At 45.7% G+C, this 17,506-nt stretch overlaps 1 protein-coding gene across 1 annotated transcript in view; it reads right to left on the bottom strand.

The window, feature by feature from the left end:
* Positions 1 to 15,472, bottom strand: part of TMEM26 (transmembrane protein 26) — a 29,203-nt gene extending 13,731 nt beyond the window's left edge. Inside the window, exons 1-6 of the mRNA XM_032952025.2 lie at positions 14,417 to 15,472; positions 12,046 to 12,214; positions 8,976 to 9,383; positions 6,387 to 6,613; positions 2,550 to 2,626; positions 356 to 486 (exon numbers count right to left, since the gene is read on the bottom strand). Coding sequence (XP_032807916.2) covers positions 356 to 486; positions 2,550 to 2,626; positions 6,387 to 6,613; positions 8,976 to 9,383; positions 12,046 to 12,214; positions 14,417 to 14,928 — 1,524 coding nt within the window. The 5' untranslated portion in view covers positions 14,929 to 15,472. The remainder of the gene's footprint in view (positions 1 to 355; positions 487 to 2,549; positions 2,627 to 6,386; positions 6,614 to 8,975; positions 9,384 to 12,045; positions 12,215 to 14,416) is intronic.
* Positions 15,473 to 17,506: the final 2,034 nt, after the last annotated feature.

Raw genomic sequence — 17,506 nt, 5'->3', positions numbered from 1 at the left:
ATCGCCAGGTATGCAATTTGGTAATTTCTCGGAAAAGCTTTAACAGCAACTGACCTGCAGGTCCCAAATCATGTGTTTACTCACATTGCCGTAATTACCCTTTTATTTCTGAACCTCCACTCTAAGTGTGACCTCACGATTAAACTGCAGCTCAGCGAAAAATTCCCTGACCACCACAGAGCCGATCAAACCTGGCTGCCGCGTACACCAACGTCACTCTCTGAGCATGCGGATCGACGCTGTGGACCAAAACAGGCACGGGTGACCAAAACCGTGCTCCGTAAAACGCGACGCCGTAAAACGCGACGCCGTATTCGTTCGGTCTCGGCACGGGGGTAGGCCGAGGGCTTCGCACCACGAGGAAGGGCCCATCCTGGATGAAAACGCTGATGACGATGGCCCACAGATCCGTGCTGTAGACGCGCACCAGAGTCCTCCACCCGCGGGCCGGCGCTTGCTCCTGCGAGCCCGGCAGCGCCTGGTGAACTGCCAAGCGAGGGGGGAGGGGGGGGACGTGCCGAGTCTGAGCCCCCAAAGGTCGTGACCTCCCCGTTGGGATGTGCGCTTGCTGGACGCCTCGGCAACTCAAGGAAAGGCCTCGCATCACACATTTCACCTGTACGGCTGTCTCTGGTGTAGGCCAATCAGTTTCGAAGGCAATTTGTTTGTTTGCATGTTTTTACACAAGTACTCTAATATGCAGACTTGATGCCTTGCAAAAGATATCTATTTGGCATTTGAATATCTTAACACCTGCTGTATTGCCGGAATGGGTAAAACTTATTATATGTTTTCATTATGTTGAACTTGTTCCGCACCGTACGTAGCCAACCGTGCCAATCGGAGGCGCGGAGGAAGGACGACAAACTAAACACAAAAAGCAGTTCTAAAGAAATGAGTTTTTAATCTAGATTTGAATGTGCATAGCTACAGTGGCTTCCTAATATTGGAAGGAAGAAGAGCGTTCCAGACGGACGCAGCCAAGAGCAACCGCTGCGAGGATGCTCTTGGCTGCGAGCGATCAGCGAGGTATTGTGGTCATTTGTGGCAAGCACTTTGTACGTAATGTGTGCGACCATAGAATGTATTATAAGGTCGCGTTTCAATCATCCCAAGCCAGCAGCCAGTTTTTAGCTTCAAGGACCCCCCCTGATGCCAGCTGCCCATGTACAGCGCAAGGTGAATGGTAGCACAGGCCCCAAAACAGAGCATTGTCCTGCCAGCAGGGGGCACAGTGGGCATAATCCTGCCAGTAGTATGTATGCACGTTGGAGTTCTTTTGCACCGTACGTAGCCAGCCGCGCTAATCGGATGTGCGGGGGACTAATCGGAGTAGGGGGCAATGTTTTCCCAATCAAGCGATTTCTGGGTAATTCTCGCCAATTTGGACCACGACGTTACAATCACACGTCAGCTCAGTGGCACGCGTATGGCCTACTCTTCTTAGAAAAAAACAAAACGGGGATCTTTAACGTCCGCTGTGAATGAGACGGCGCGTATCGGTGGCGAACACACCCCCGTGATATTGGCCAAAAAAAATCTGCGACGAGCGGCGAACGCGTCACCGCAAGGTCACGTCGTGGTCTAACAAGAGCGCAGCTCTGGGCGGTGGTGGTGATGGCCCATTGGGGGGCCCTAAGCGGACGTTGATTCACTGAATCTTCGTGCGCTGACAGAAGAGACGCAGACAAACAGAATCAGAAGTCTGTAACCCGAGTAAAGCCCACTGGGCCACGAAACTCTTTTTCAAACGTGCGACTTGGCCGGCAGAAGACAGAAGATGATGGCGAGATGTTAACTACCTCGCCTGGTGTACGGGTGGTCGTGGATTCGATCCCGTGTGGATTTTTCTCCGTGCCCTCCGGGTGTTTCCCTCCACATTTGGAATCAACATGCGTTTACAGTATTTGGCTGCTATAAATTTCCACACGTCAGCCACTTCATTGAGCATTTATCTTATTGTTACCCAAAGTCTTACCTTTTAATTGCATGACTTGAGTGTCTGCTTCGCTTTGTACAGTGCTTTGTGATCCATGATAAAAAGTCCCCTTCATAGATATAATTAATGTTATAATAATAGGTTTTACCCCTTATGGCAATACAACAGTTGTGTTAAGATGTTAAAACACCAAACAGAAAACTTTTGCAAGGAATCATGTCTGCATTAACCACACAAACACACTTGTGGTGAACATGCAAACAAAAACATGCTCTGGTAGTATATGTATTGTCTTTGAAACTCATTGGTCCACACCGGAGACAGCTTTCTTTAGAGCCTAGTCTCAAACAGTGTTGGGCCAGAGAACTCCAAAAGGCGAACAGCACAAAGATAATGCACATTGAGGGCATTTATAGATCGAGCTGAGCAGCTACATCAGGGGACCTCCCTTGCCAGTATCAAAATATAAAAATAGGTTTTACCCTTATTGCAAGAAAGGACAAACCCTACTTTTATATATTTAGATACTGACAAGGGAGAATTACTGTAGTTGTTGTTATTACTATTATTATCTCTATAAGCCACCAAGTGCGGTGAAGAAGATGCGTACCTTTGATGACGAGCGGAAACTGCATCAAGCTCCACGTCCAGACTGCCATGATGCAATAGAACAGCGGCCTGTTACACCTGCAGAGCACCGAGCCACTTGGGTTAAACAAAGAGCCTCTCAGCATTTGTTCTATAATCACCGGACGCGTTGAACTCTTTCTATAATAATGATGGGTTTCAAAGGCCTGCTTTAAAAAGTCACACACGCACGCACAAAAGTCGAATATAAAAATATTATGCACGGCATTTGTAGCATTTCTTGTAGAAAAAACGTGTTTAATTATAAACAACATTATTCAACTCGTGCAACAATTGAAATTATCTTTGGTACAAAGCATGGTAAAATATATCCTGTCGGTGAAGACGTTGGTTTAAATCTATTAAATAAATGGGCCATCAAAAATTGTTTACATAGACGTTATTAATAACTCAACACATTCGTCAATAACACGGACTTTTTAAAAAGTGTATAATAGTCGACGTTTCGGGCAATCGTCCTTCATGGCACACAGAGAGGTGCCGTGTCTGAGGACTTGTTTGTGGCTGTGTGGAATGACCATTGCCAGAAATGTCGCCTCTCACAGTGCCGTTAACAAACGCGTTGAGTTGTCTCGCTATTTGTGCTAATGCACCACTGTCAACCCAGTACCACCGACTAATTTATATATAAGAAGAGTCACGTTGGGTGGCCGCCAGTTGTGGGAGAATTGTGTTTCCACTTCAGAGTTGTCAATTGACTCATAAATCACGTAAAACTACGACGGGAAACGCACACTCTGAAGTCACCGACAGCCCGTCAATGGTAACTGTTGAACTGAGGCTCACATCTCTCTCTAACATCTCTCTCACATATCTATTAAATATCTCCGACATATATCTGTTTCACACATCTCTCTCGCATATCTCTCATATCTATCTCACATATCTCTGACATATATTTTTTACATATCTCTGTTTAGCATATCTGTCACATATCTCTCTGGCATCTCTCTCGTATCTCTCTCAGATATCTCTATCACGCACATCTCTCACATATCTCTCAAACATATCTCTCAAACATCTGTCTCTCTCACATATCTTTCTCTCAAACGGGCAGCTAAATGAACCTCGTGGTCACTCGTCCTCTTGCCCATCGCTTTGACCCAGTTCCATTCCCAGTGCGAAATTCTTACATGAATTACCAACACTCAATGCACGTTCGAGAGTACGAGAGATTAAAGAACCCGTGAGACCATTCACAAGACAATGCCGTTGTGTGCCAATGTCATAGCCAAATTTAATTAAAAATACATTATTTCCATTTGAATTACAAAAGAGAAATGTTCGTTTACGTCAACGGCTATCCATCGAAATGATTGTGTACTATATGAAATAAAATACATCTCCTCGGGCAGAATACACCAATAAAACTAACATTCAGTTCGTCAGCTTTTTGGGCCGCACGTATTGATGTATTCCAGTGGCGTTTGCTGAAAGAGACGCGGTCACTTAGGAAGGTGGTGCAAAGAGCTCTTGAAAGGGACAGAGATGCCGATGCCGAGGTGGATGATGGGAAGATCTCTGAGAAAAAAATGGAGGTGGGATGAAGCAATTACAGCATTTTGCCGGAATTACTGATATCCCTGAGAAGATCAGCGAGGTAACACTTCGATGCTTTGGGCTCGCATTGAGCATAGACAAAGAAGATCAAACTAAACAATTTAAATTGTATCAGGTATATAGCTATGTTTCAGAAGCCACCTGGCTATCACACATGATAGCTCGACGAATTAGCCTATCACGTGGAAATGTGTAGCAGCCAAATACTCTAAAACGCTTGTTCATTCTAAATGTGGAGGGAAAACAGGAGCTGGAGAAAATCCACGTCGCCACGGGGACAGACACCGCAAACTCCAAATACACAGGCATCAGGGTCGGGATCGAACCCACGACCTCCTGTATACCTGGCGAGGTAGTTAACATCTCCTAGCCACCGTGGCACCCAGATGCAGTGAAAAGGGCTGTGTAGATGCCACCGGTGCAGGCCAGATAGGGGTCCAGCGAACCCGAGGGTGAGACGAGAGGTTGCGGTGGAACGAAATAACGACGACAAGAGGGACACAATAATAATAATAAGCAATCTAAGCACGTGGAGAAATAAAATTGTTTATGGAACACAATCTTTGACCTGTCATTACTTGCCAGGTGTTTTGCCTGGCTCAGCAATGCGATCTCACTGGGCAGACAGATGTTGTGAGTCGGATGCCGTGAGTCCGATGCAGCCATAAGCAATGCGATTGCCAAGACTAAACTAGAGGCAATGCATATGTCAGATCATATCGAAGCCCTTCCGTGAATTATTGCATTCAAATCAATGAGTAGGTAAGACATTATATACGTCGTATCTCAAGACCAACGTTATGATTCTCAAGATCTGAGCTCACCTGAACAACCTGAGGATTCTGGGTGTAATTAGCGAAACGTCGGTACCCGTGTAAATGTTTTTTTTATATTTCTCTCCAACGACAACACAGGTCGTGCTGCTGAAGCGGTAATAAATTATCGCGTTCGAATCACGTGACACTTTTATTCATTGGCTGTGTCGGGTGGAGGAGGGTTTACGACACACATTCTTCTTGACTTACACACGACCGACTCAAAAGGAGCACAGAAAGAAAGAAAACACCGTCAGCCCACAATGACCCTGGCAAGTCTTAACAAACCAGTTGTCTCATGTACAGTATCTGCCTACCTACCCACCTTGCCTAATGTCTCCTGCTTGAGAAGTAAACAACTCATTAACAATCAACATCATTAGACCTCCTTTTGCCAGTACCAAAATGTAATAACAGGGTTTTCCCCCTTTTTTCTGGCAACAAAACTGAAACCTTTTTTTACAAAGATTCATGTTACTGCATTAACCACAATAGCTGCAGTCAAAATGCAAACAAACAACATACTATGATAATATATGATGCATTGTCCTTGAAACTGATTGGTCCACACCAAGGGACGGCTTTCTTTTGAGCCTCGACCCATTTGGTGCTCGACCAGATGACTTCATCTTGGTGTGGACCAATCAGTTTCAAGGACAATGCATATATTATCATAGTATGTTTTTTGTGTTGCATTTTGACTGCAGGTATTGTGGTTAATGCAGACATGACTCCTTGGAAAAAAAAGGTTTCAGTTTTGTTGCCAGACAAAAGGGGAAAACCCCTATTATTATAACTCATTAACATATAGGGGACCGCAGAGCTCGGGCAATTGTTGGCGCCTGCTCACCGCGTGGCAGCCTTCCTGCTCGTCTGTGCTTCTTCGCGCCTCTGAGTCGTTCTCTGCCTCTCTGTGAGTGCGCGAACGCCACGTGCGGTGATTGAAAACTAATTTATTTTAGAACTGCCATTTTGTGTCCAGTTTGTTGTCCTTCCCACCTGCACCTCCGATTAGCACGGTACGATGTGAACGAAGTTGAACATACGTACGTACATACGAGCTGAAGTTTACTCAAAGTACCGTGTAGACTGATGGCCTTAATCTTAGTTGGGTTGTTGTTGTTGTTTGACTTGCATCCCACTGGGATTTTTGCACACAGCGTTGGTGTACGGTGCTATTTCAGGAATATTTTGATGGTTTTTTTCCTGGATTTTCTGTTTGCACAGTCACAGTCACGTAGCACACTTTAAGATGTTTTCTTGTTCATGTTTTTTTGTTTGTTGCGGTTGCACCCGATTCAAGAGCCGAATGGCTCACAGGGCTATACCAAAATAAATAAAACTATGGAACTATGGTGTCTGCAGGTCCAAGCCTAGGCACGCGGGAACCACACAGGACGCTGTGCCGGAGCGTCGAAACGCACCTCACTACGGAGTCCTGCATCGTCTCCGTCTTGAACTCCAGGATGTCGCCGGCCGTGCCGATGAACTCGAGGAGCAGCTGCGAGAGCTTCTCGCGAGAGACTTCGGTGCCCGTGGGCAGCAACCAGCGCCCGATGATGAGGAGCAGCAGGAGCATCTGGTGAATGCACAGGATCCACGCCTCGTTCGAGTCCAGGAGGCTGTTCACCTTGGACTCCAGTTGCTTCACCTGCGCGGGGAGACGGCACGCAGTCGGTAAGGGAAGAGGTGGGGGGGGGGGGAGAAAGGCTGAGACGGCGAGGGAGGCTGAGATTTCTGGTGAAGTCGACCGCCCCGTAGGAGAGGCCTCTCACAATAGGGCACCTCGGTGGCGAGATGTTAACTACTTCGACGGCTATGCAGGAGGTTCGTGGGTTCGATCCCGACCCTGATGCCTGTGTAAGGGATGTCAGGGGAAGGATTCCCACCAAAAGGAGGGGGAGTGGGACGGTGACAGGGGAAGGTAGTAAGCGAGGAGATATAAGAGGGAGGTGTGGCCTGGAGAAAGGAATACAAGACGAAGCCCCTGCAACCTCGTGTCGGCTCTCCTTTACATCTATTTGTATATTTGGAGTTTGCATGTCTCTCTCTTCCCGTGGTCGCATGGATTTATCCACGGTTTTCCCCTCCACATTTAGAATCAACGCGCGCTTAGAGCATTTGGCTGCCGTAAATATCCACACGATGATAAGCCAATGTAGATTTGAAGTTTTAATCTAGATTTGAAGTTTTGATGATAAGCTACTTCGTTGAGCTATCATTGGTGATGGCCAGCTCGCTTCAAAAAAATTAGATCCATAGCTCAGTGGGCCTTACCTGGTTAAATACAAAATAGTTTTAGTTTACGCACCGTGGAATACGCCCGCTTCACAGGGGAAGGCGAACGATACCGTTGGCGTGATTTGATAAAAGAGTGTAATCCCAAAGACTCCCAATGTGTTTCAACGGTCACTCTCAAATCACGTGAGCCAAACCACGTGGCGGCGACATCGCCCCTTGCTGTCGGATTAAACTCGCCGTGAAGCACAGCGCCTTCGTGGTGGCCTTGCGTTATGAGAATGGTGGGTTGCGAATACCCAACTTCGCACGGATCAGTTGGGGAGTATCTGTCATGTCAATAGAAATGTAGTTGATTGTATATAGGGCGGTAGAGTATTGTGTGGGTTTTTTCAATGTTAATTGTGCATGCAAATGCAACCAAGGTACAGGGTTAAAAAAAAAATTATCATTCACTCGGTATTGGCAGTAAGAGACAACTTGATTTGCGTTTGAAACACAGAGTGAGAGACACGAGTAATGTCGTTTTGATTAATATCGGATTATTTGACATTGAACGGAATTTTCCGTTCCTGAAGAAGCTCCCAGGAAAGTGGAAGTGAAACGTTGAACATCGGGCCAAACAGCACGAGGTACGACTCAAAAAAACACAGCGGAGAGATGTTCGGTGCAGTACGGCAAAACTATGAAAACATTGAGTAGGCACTGCCTTGGTGTAACATACACATGCAGTATATTTTAAAAAATAATAATAATATATAATCACTGAGAAATAAGAATTTAGGTCAATTTATTAATACGCGTGGCGATGTTTTCACGATACGGTAACTGGGGCGAGGGTTAGTGGATCGAACAGAGATGGGGTCTGCATGATACACCTTCCCACAATACAACGAGGAATCAATCCATGGCAAGCAGTACAGCAAGTAGGTTCCTATTCATCACATTCAGGTTTCTCCGTAAGTTTTTCTATGGTCACTATACTATCCTTGAACAAGTAAGCCAACGATCCAAACATGCCAATGCAGGCAGGGTTCTTCTGAAACCCAAGTCTTAGGTCTCACAATGGTCTTCCTGTGAAAACAAGAAAATCATTGTTATCACGTTCTACGGTGTTGAAGGATGACGCTTGCTTGTAAGAGGTGAAGTCAATAAGGTAGCGATTGTTTATTTAAATGGGCACAACCCTGATGATGACACTGAGAAGCCAAAACCGAGTCCAGAGTTCGCCCTCATTAAATAAATGCTCAGCCAGAAGGCCGATTGATCGACACAGTTTATTTTTAATTGGCAATGAAACTCACCCGGCATTGATGTATCTACTTATTTCATATTCTATGGTTCTTTCGATGAAGTCACGTAGATAGAAGAAGACAAATAATAACAATAAAATAATAAATAATAAAAATAAAGGGAATAAAAAATAATGTCACGACGTTTCGTATCGCAACACAATCGGTCGTCAAAACGATGACGTATCGCAACACAATCGGTCGTCAAAACGATGACGACCGATTGTGTTGCGATACGAAACGTCGTGACATTATTTTTTATTCCCTTAATTTTCGTTTTTATTTTATAATTGTATTGCTATTATTTTTTTTCTATCTACGTGACTTTGCCGAAAGAACCATAGAATATGAATTCCTGCAGTCACGAAAGCTTCAAGTCAAAATTTAAATTATTTCATATTTGTTACTAATGAGGCAGGGGGGGGGATGGTGGGGGGGGGGCGTACGGTGAGGTCGGGTCATTATTGTTCGACAGTGCTGTACCTGAGAGATAATGTAGCTGCCGTCTCTGCTTTTGCCATTAGGACCGCTCCTCCCCCTGCGCCCGACATCCTCGGGGGTGGAGAGGGGTGTCGGGAGAGTCGTAGGGGCCTCGGGAACGCTGGCGCCGTCCCGCGGCTCTTCTCCGAGATAATCCGAGTCGCTCATTTCGGGCCAACGGGTCATGGCAACGTGCGTCGGCTCCTCCCCAAAGAGGGTGAACATCGGAGTGTGCGAGTAACCCGCGCTGGTGGTGACCGGGACGGAGGTGATTGGGCCCCTCGCGAGAGGGCGGCCGGTCGGCGCCTTGGTGCTCGGAAACAGGAATTCCTCGGTGTCCGTTCCCGACGACGCGAAGCCAGATTCCGAGGTCGCAGCGAAGTCTGGAGCTTCCCGAATAAAGAGTCGTGTCTTGCTGGTCACAACGTTTGTGTGAATGTGTTGTTGTGTGTGTGTGTGTGGTGCGTGAAAGGGGAGGGGGGGAGTGGTGGAAAAGTGGTTAGCACACACTGCACTGCAATACCAGCAACCAGCAAACAATGATTGACCCTTCGTATCTGGATCTGTATAACTGCAGGGGTGACAGCTGTTACTCATCCTCTCTGTGCCCATGAGAAACAAATTCAAGTTTAATACAACCTGGCCTCCAATAATCAGGCCAATAAAGCTGACGCAATGCTTACAATCGGTTCCAAATAAAGAAATCATCACGGCCAATCATGTTATAGTTGCTGTGAAAAAAAATTGTTCCTGCCAGATCCGATAAAGGTTGGAGTCAACAACGAACCTCCGAGGTCTGTTGTCACAATGTCCCACACTGTCTCAACCATCTGTCACAATATCTCACAATGTCTCAATCATCTCTCACAATGTCCCACACTATCTCAACCATCTGTCACAATATCTTACAATGTCTCAATCATCTCTCACAATGTCCCACACTATCTCAACCATCTGTCACAATATCTCACAATGTCTCAATCATCTCTCACAATGTCCCACACTATCTCAACCATCTGTCACAATATCTCACAATGTCCCAATCATCTCTCACAATGTCCCACACTGTCTCAACCATCTGTCACAATATCTCACAATGTCTCAATCATCTCTCACAATGTCCCACACTATCTCAACCATCTGTCACAATATCTCACAATGTCCCAATCATCTCTCACAATGTCTCACACTGTCTCAACCATCTGTCACAATATCTCACAATGTCTCAATCATCTCTCACAATGTCCCACACTATCTCAACCATCTGTCACAATATCTCACAATGTCCCAATCATCTCTCACAATGTCCCACACTGTCTCAACCATCTTTCACAATATCTCACAATGTCTCAATCATCTCTCACAATGTATCACACTGTCTCAACCATCTGTCACAATATCTCACAATGTCTCAATCATCTCTCACAATGTCCCACACTATCTCAACCATCTGTCACAATATCTCACAATGTCCCAATCATCTCTCACAATGTCCCACACTGTCTCAACCATCTGTCACAATATCTCACAATGTCTCAATCATCTCTCACAATGTCTCACACTGTCTCAACCATCTGTCACAATATCTCACAATGTCTCAATCATCTCTCACAATGTCCCACACTATCTCAACCATCTGTCACAATATCTCACAATGTCCCAATCATCTCTCACAATGTCCCACACTGTCTCAACCATCTTTCACAATATCTCACAATGTCTCAATCATCTCTCACAATGTATCACACTGTCTCAACCATCTGTCACAATATCTCACAATGTCTCAATCATCTCTCACAATGTCCCACACTATCTCAACCATCTGTCACAATATCTCACAATGTCCCAATCATCTCTCACAATGTCCCACACTGTCTCAACCATCTGTCACAATATCTCACAATGTCTCAATCATCTCTCACAATGTCTCACACTGTCTCAACCATCTGTCACAATATCTCACAATGTCCCAATCATCTCTCACAATGTCCCACACTATCTCAACCATCTGTCACAATATCTCACAATGTCTCAATCATCTCTCACAATGTCCCACACTATCTCAACCATCTGTCACAATATCTCACAATGTCCCAATCATCTCTCACAATGTCCCACACTGTCTCAACCATCTGTCACAATATCTCACAATGTCTCAATCATCTCTCACAATGTCCCACACTATCTCAACCATCTGTCACAATATCTCACAATGTCCCAATCATCTCTCACAATGTCCCACACTGTCTCAACCATCTGTCACAATATCTCACAATGTCTCAATCATCTCTCACAATGTCTCACACTGTCTCAACCATCTGTCACAATATCTCACAATGTCTCAATCATCTCTCACAATGTCCCACACTATCTCAACCATCTGTCACAATATCTCACAATGTCCCAATCATCTCTCACAATGTCTCACACTGTCTCAACCATCTGTCACAATATCTCACAATGTCTCAATCATCTCTCACAATGTCCCACACTATCTCAACTATCTGTCACAATATCTCACAATGTCCCAATCATCTCTCACAATGTCTCACAATGTCTCAACTGTCTGTCATAATGTCTCATAAAGTCTCAACCATCTGTCACAATGTCTCACAATGTCTCAACCATCTCTCGTTACGTATCACAATGTCTCCACCATATATTACAATTTCTCACAATGTCTCACAATGCCTCAACCATCTCGCTGAGGTATTCCCCTTGGTCACCAACTAACGCCCTTATCGGTAACCTACCCTTCTCCTTTCTACGGACATAACCCACCCATCACAAAAAAACACCTCTCTTTCTGCCTAATTGCATCGACGGGTGATGTGAATCGTAATTTTACTGATCCATGCCACCAGATGGATGCCGGAGGCGGGGGACAGAATGCGTGAGCTCTTTGAGATGACAACAACCTTCCCGTCTTTTACAACAATAGCCAAGAACTTTGAACGATGGTGTCTGTTCATCTTGTGAGTGTTGCCCACACCTCCGATTAGCACGGTTGGTGCGAAACAAGTTCTACATATGTACACATACATTTAACAGATGGATGGCATGGTTTCCTTACCTTAAATTGCAGCGGTTCCCGGAGCACCGGTAGCTGTGCAGCGTTGGTGGTGATGGTGGTCGTGGCATTGGAGCAGGTTTCATTCAGCTTCGTCTCAAAATATCGAACCTCCAGAAGCCAGATGGCAGGCACCACGTTGATCAGGTACAGAAGTATTGCCAGAGAGAGCCTGGTAAAGAGATGCACCACAACAACGTTGACTGTGCACGATTGCATAACGGAGCTGGCCAAGCCTGGAGATAAGGTTCCATGATGGTCTTAATGGAGCATCCAGCCACTCAGTCATCAATTATTCAGTTGCTGTATTAGGACCACAATATAGCCAATACTTAATAAATATTGGGACCTGGGTGTTTATACAAGGGGGTAACAATTTCTGACACTTGGAGAGACGGGGGGGGGCCTTATTCAGCCGTGGATTGCTCGTAGCTCAATCCACGCTTTCACTCTTTTTCTCCTCATGCCCCCCTTCACCGGAACAACCCGCACCACATTAAACAGTCACCTTCGCTCACTAGTTTCCGCTCCGCACTCAAAACTCCCTAACTCACAAGGCAGAGTAATGTACTCAAGTTTAAGAAATAGCTAATCCCCAGAAATGAACATTTTCGCCGTGACGTATGTACAATGGAAATGTCACACGTGCCCTTTGCTCAGTGTCACCCTTCATGTACGTATGTATATTGAACTTCTTTCGCACAGTACGTCGCCAACAGGGCTAATCGGAGGTGCGGGGGAAGGACGACACACTAAACAGAAAAAAAGCATTTCTAAAGAGATGACTTTTCAATCACGATGATTTAAAAGTACACAGATCCGGTGGCTTCCTCATATCGGAAGGAAGAGCGTTTCCAGACGGCAGCAGAAGCGCGTCTGAAAGCGCCACGCGATGCGGTGAGCGTCTTTGTTTGATGGCCAGTAGCCAAAGGCCGCTGCCGTTGTGAGGATGGCCGGAGTTCACGTGTGTGGTGAGATTCCACGGGACTGTGGAATTTCCTCAACTGACTCGGCATCAGGAAAAAAAAGGATAACCACAACCGCACATTTTTCAGGGGAATATTTTCATTTGTTTTTACTTATTAATTGTGGCTGCATGTATGTTGAACTTTTTTCGCACCGTACGTAGCCAACCATGATAATCGGAGGTGGCTGCTGGCAATGCTATTGAAAACTCATCACTAAATCTACAGCATTACGGGGTTGTTCAGAATAGTAAAACAAACGTAACAGGTAATTGTGCAGCCCTGCAATAGCTGCTTACGTCACTGCTGACAGAAGAGCATCGGACGAGTGGAGGCCCATACTCTTTCATATTGGCAGCTTGTCTCGGAAGAGGTGGTAATAATCCTCACGCTTTACCCCACCAAACGCAACCAGACTCAACACACCAACGGGCTAACTGTGGTGTACCTATAACAATAGGTTTTACCCTTTCTGGCAATAAAGCAGGTGTTAAGATGCTAAAACACCGAACAGAATCCTTGAATGTATGTATGTTTAAAGGATTCTGTTGGGTGTTTTAACATCTTAACACCTGTTTTATTGCCAAAAAGGGTAAAATCTATTGTTGATGCTTGCCAAACTCGCTCCACACGAGAACCCACACTGGCAAGAAAGCTCCCATATTGTGGTGTACCAATTGATGCTGCCTGGTGGACAGAGGACGTGGTGAGGATTTGGAGAAAGTTGTGATTCGACTGTTAAGCTGGGAGATGGACTCGATACGGCGACCTCTGGATTGCAAGTCCAGTGGCCGCTGCTAACCGCTCCACCGGGGCAGCGTCACTGTGCAGGCTCAAAGGCGCCACGGTCAGGAGATGTTAACTACCTCGCCTGGTATACAGGATGTCGTGAGTTCGATCCGGACCCTGGCGCCCGCTGTATATTTGGAGTTTGCATGTTCTACCCGTGGTCGCGTGGATTTTTCTCCGGGGCACCTCCCGCTTTTTCCCTCCACATGTAAAAAAAAAGGCGTTTAGACTTTAGAGTATTTGGCTGCTGTAAATGTCCACTTCGTTGAGCGGTCATTTGTGGCCGAGGTCGCTTCTGAAAAAGAGCTATACAGCTCAGTGGGCCTTACCTGGTAAAATAAAAAAAATAGTGTCAGTGTCCTTTCATTGCAAGGCATGAAAGGACACTGGTGGCTACTGGTGGCCTCAAGTGCAGCCTCTGACGTGCAGCCCCCAGACAATAAACAAATCGTGATAAAAAAAAAACCTTACAGGCGGTGTGGCGGCACTCACACTGATGATGTCTCATCGGCGAAAGTGTCCCCCCCCCCACGCCCGGCCGTCCGCCCCCGGCCCCTTCTGAAAATGTGTGAAGAAACACCGCTGCGAGGAGCATCGTGTGGCGGACAGCCCAGACATACCACTTGTAGTCCTTGCCCTTGCGTAGCACCAGCGTAACGATCAGCTCGAGTGGCAGCAGCAGCACGAGGAGCAGCAGAAGCCAGTAGAGGCGGTGCTGCGTGTGCACGGCGACCCTCCAGACGCACGCCAGCGCATGCACCGCGAACACCAGGCGCGGCACGATGGCCCTCAGCATGACCAACAGCGTCATTGCCCTCAACGGGTCCCTTCTTTTGGCCACAGTGTCCGGTCCGGCGTGTCTCCGCGGCGTCGCTGCTGCTGCTGCTGAGAGGTCTTCTGACTCTGGCCTCGTCGAAGTCGAAGCCCCCTTCTGCACAGACGAGCGGGCGAACTCTCGTCTACGAGGCAGTGAGGGAGGTAACAAATCGGTCACTGTTGTGCAGAGTCGCAGAGCTCTGTGCGGGCGGTTATTCACTGCCAAGTCTGACTCTGACCACAAAGTGTGCCTCTCATAACGGGGCCTGACCCACCCATTCACTCCTCCTCTTCCTCCGCCGCCTCCTCCTCCCATGACTGTGAAACCGATTTAATTTCCTTCCTGCCAAACTGTTTTTTTTCGGTGGAGCGTTTACGTTAACATTTGTTTAAATCGTCTTTAAATTGTTCATGAGCCTCATTAGATGCTGCCGTCAATATACATACATCTGTTTTGGCCAGCTGCTGCGAAAGCTAGCAATGGTTAGTTGGAATATTACTTAAGTGGCAAATTCTCAAGCTCTGTTTGGTTGAAATTTTATCAGTGCCAAGTAATTCCCAGAGGCCTGGCCAGAGAGCCAGCCGAGTCAGCACGAATAGAACTGACATCATCCTTCTGAGTGCACCTCCTTATTTCGCTCGTGTAGCGGCCATAATTTTCCAAATGTTAAAGTCATGAATAGTAAGCAATTTTATATGTCAGTATTGAGCTATCGTTTATTGACTCTGTATGTTTACTATGATTCAATATTATCCATAATAGAGGGTTTTTTTTGGGTGAGATCGCGTAAATATGTGTCGTTAAACCCGCCACTACCCTACATAGCCATTTAGTAAGGTTTGTCACGTAAATAAAACGTGCCAATTAGTTATTAGTGCAGCACACCGGTGTATTGGAGAGTAAACCCACAATATAAACTCGTAATGAATTTGCGTGTTTTGTTTACGTGACAAACCTTACTAATTGGCTATGTCGGGTGGTGGCAGGTTTAACGACAAATTTATATTTATGCGATCCAACCCAAAACAACCTCCATTATGGATGCTTAATTTAGTTTCTTTAAAACGTTATAATTTAACACGATGAATTTTTTTTCAAGAAACGTCAATGTGTCTCCCTTACCAAGCAAACATCGGGAGGTCCCCAATCACATTGGTGTCCCTGAACCAGTGGAGTCAATTCCATGTTCTTCTGGCAGGCATCCAGCGTGGAATATCAATCGTTTTCATGGCAACCATATGTGAAATACTATGAGTTCACTCATCCATTCACCCTCGTGCCTTTTCACAGATGTTTGCGGAACGTTTTGCAGTTGAGAGCAATTACAGAAATTGTACAATTGATGGCAGCCAGCATATATGACATCAGCAAGGACGAGCGTTTTGAACTTGCTCAATTAAAAAAGAGAGATGATATTGTCATCCTCTCAGCCGACAAGGGCAATGCCACTGTCATCATGGATAAAACCATATACAGGACCTTCTTATGGATGGTAGCTATACCAAAATCAATAAAGATCCTACCAACCGCTTGGTTACGAAAACCAACAATGTCATCACGAACTCGACTTCTCTAATCGAACCAACCAAGCGGCTCTCTCTAAAACCTTCTGCTGCTAGACCACCCAGATTTTATGGCCTTCCAAAAATCCACAAAGAAGGTACACTGCTCCGTCCCATCGTCTCCACCATTAACTCACCCACCTACAAACTGGCACGATTTCTGTCTGAGACCCTGCTTCCATTCACTGGCAAGACCACCTCAGCTGTACTTAACTCAGCTCACTTGGTTTTTTTCTAATCAAGGACATCTCACTGTCTCCAGATGATTTGCTTGTCAGTTTCGATGTAGTCTCTCTGTTCACCAAGGTACCTGTGCCTGACACCATTGCAATCATTAGTTCATAGTTCCATTTATTTGGTATAGCCCTGTGAGCCATTCGGCTCTTGAATCGGGTGCAACCGCAACAAACAAAAAACATGAACAATAAAGTCACGTAGGTAAAACAAATTAAAATAAATTGACATAAAATAAAAGAAACAAATAAAACACGACGTTTCGGAGGCAAAGCAAGCTTCCGTCTTCAGGTGGGACCAATCACAGCAAAATCGCTGCACCAAGTGGTGAGGTTCTGGGAACCTCGAGCTTAAATACAGGTTGAGGGGGGGGGGTGTGGGAGGGGCCATGTAGGGGACTTTAGTAGAGTGTGGAGCTGAGTTAATCTGTCTTTTGTTGTGTAGATGGGTCACTGTGTGTGTGCAATATAAACGGGAAAAAATAAAGAAGATCGTCGAGGATGTGCTGTACGGGGGCAGCACATTCTCGACGATCTTCTTTATTTTTTCCCGTTCATATTGCACACACACAGTGACCCATCTACACAACAAAAGACGGATTAACTCAGCTCCGCACTCCACTAAAGTCCCCTACATGCCCCCCCCCTCAACCTGTATTTAAGCTCGAGGTTCCCAGAACCTCACCACTTGGTGCAGCGATTTTGCTGTGACTGGTCCCACCTGAAGACGGAAGCTTGCTTTGCCTCCGAAACGTCGTGTTTTAATTGTTTATTTTATTTTATTTCAATTTATTTAAATTTGTTTTACCTACGTGACTTTACCGAATAAAACCAAAGAGTATGAATCCTTGCAGTCACGAAAGCTTCAAATCTAGAATGAACCAGAAAACATCTTAAAGTGATTATATGACTGTGCAAACAGAAAATCCAGGAAAAAAACCATCAAAATAATCCTGAAATAGCACCGTACACCAACGCTGTGTGCAAAAATCCCAGTGGGATGCAAGTCAAACAACAACAACAACCACAAGACAACTAAGATTTAGGCTATCAGTCTAACTCCGTACTACAATAAACAAAAACATGGCCAAACCAAAA

Source organism: Petromyzon marinus, chromosome 11, assembly GCF_048934315.1.
Source record: "Petromyzon marinus isolate PM22_M1 ecotype Great Lakes invasive population chromosome 11, UKy_Petmar_22M1.pri1.0, whole genome shotgun sequence".
In the NCBI taxonomy this organism is placed as follows: Eukaryota; Metazoa; Chordata; class Hyperoartia; order Petromyzontiformes; family Petromyzontidae; genus Petromyzon; species Petromyzon marinus.
The sequence above is the reverse complement of the archived record's forward strand: the minus strand, read 5'-3'. Positions and strand labels throughout refer to the sequence as shown.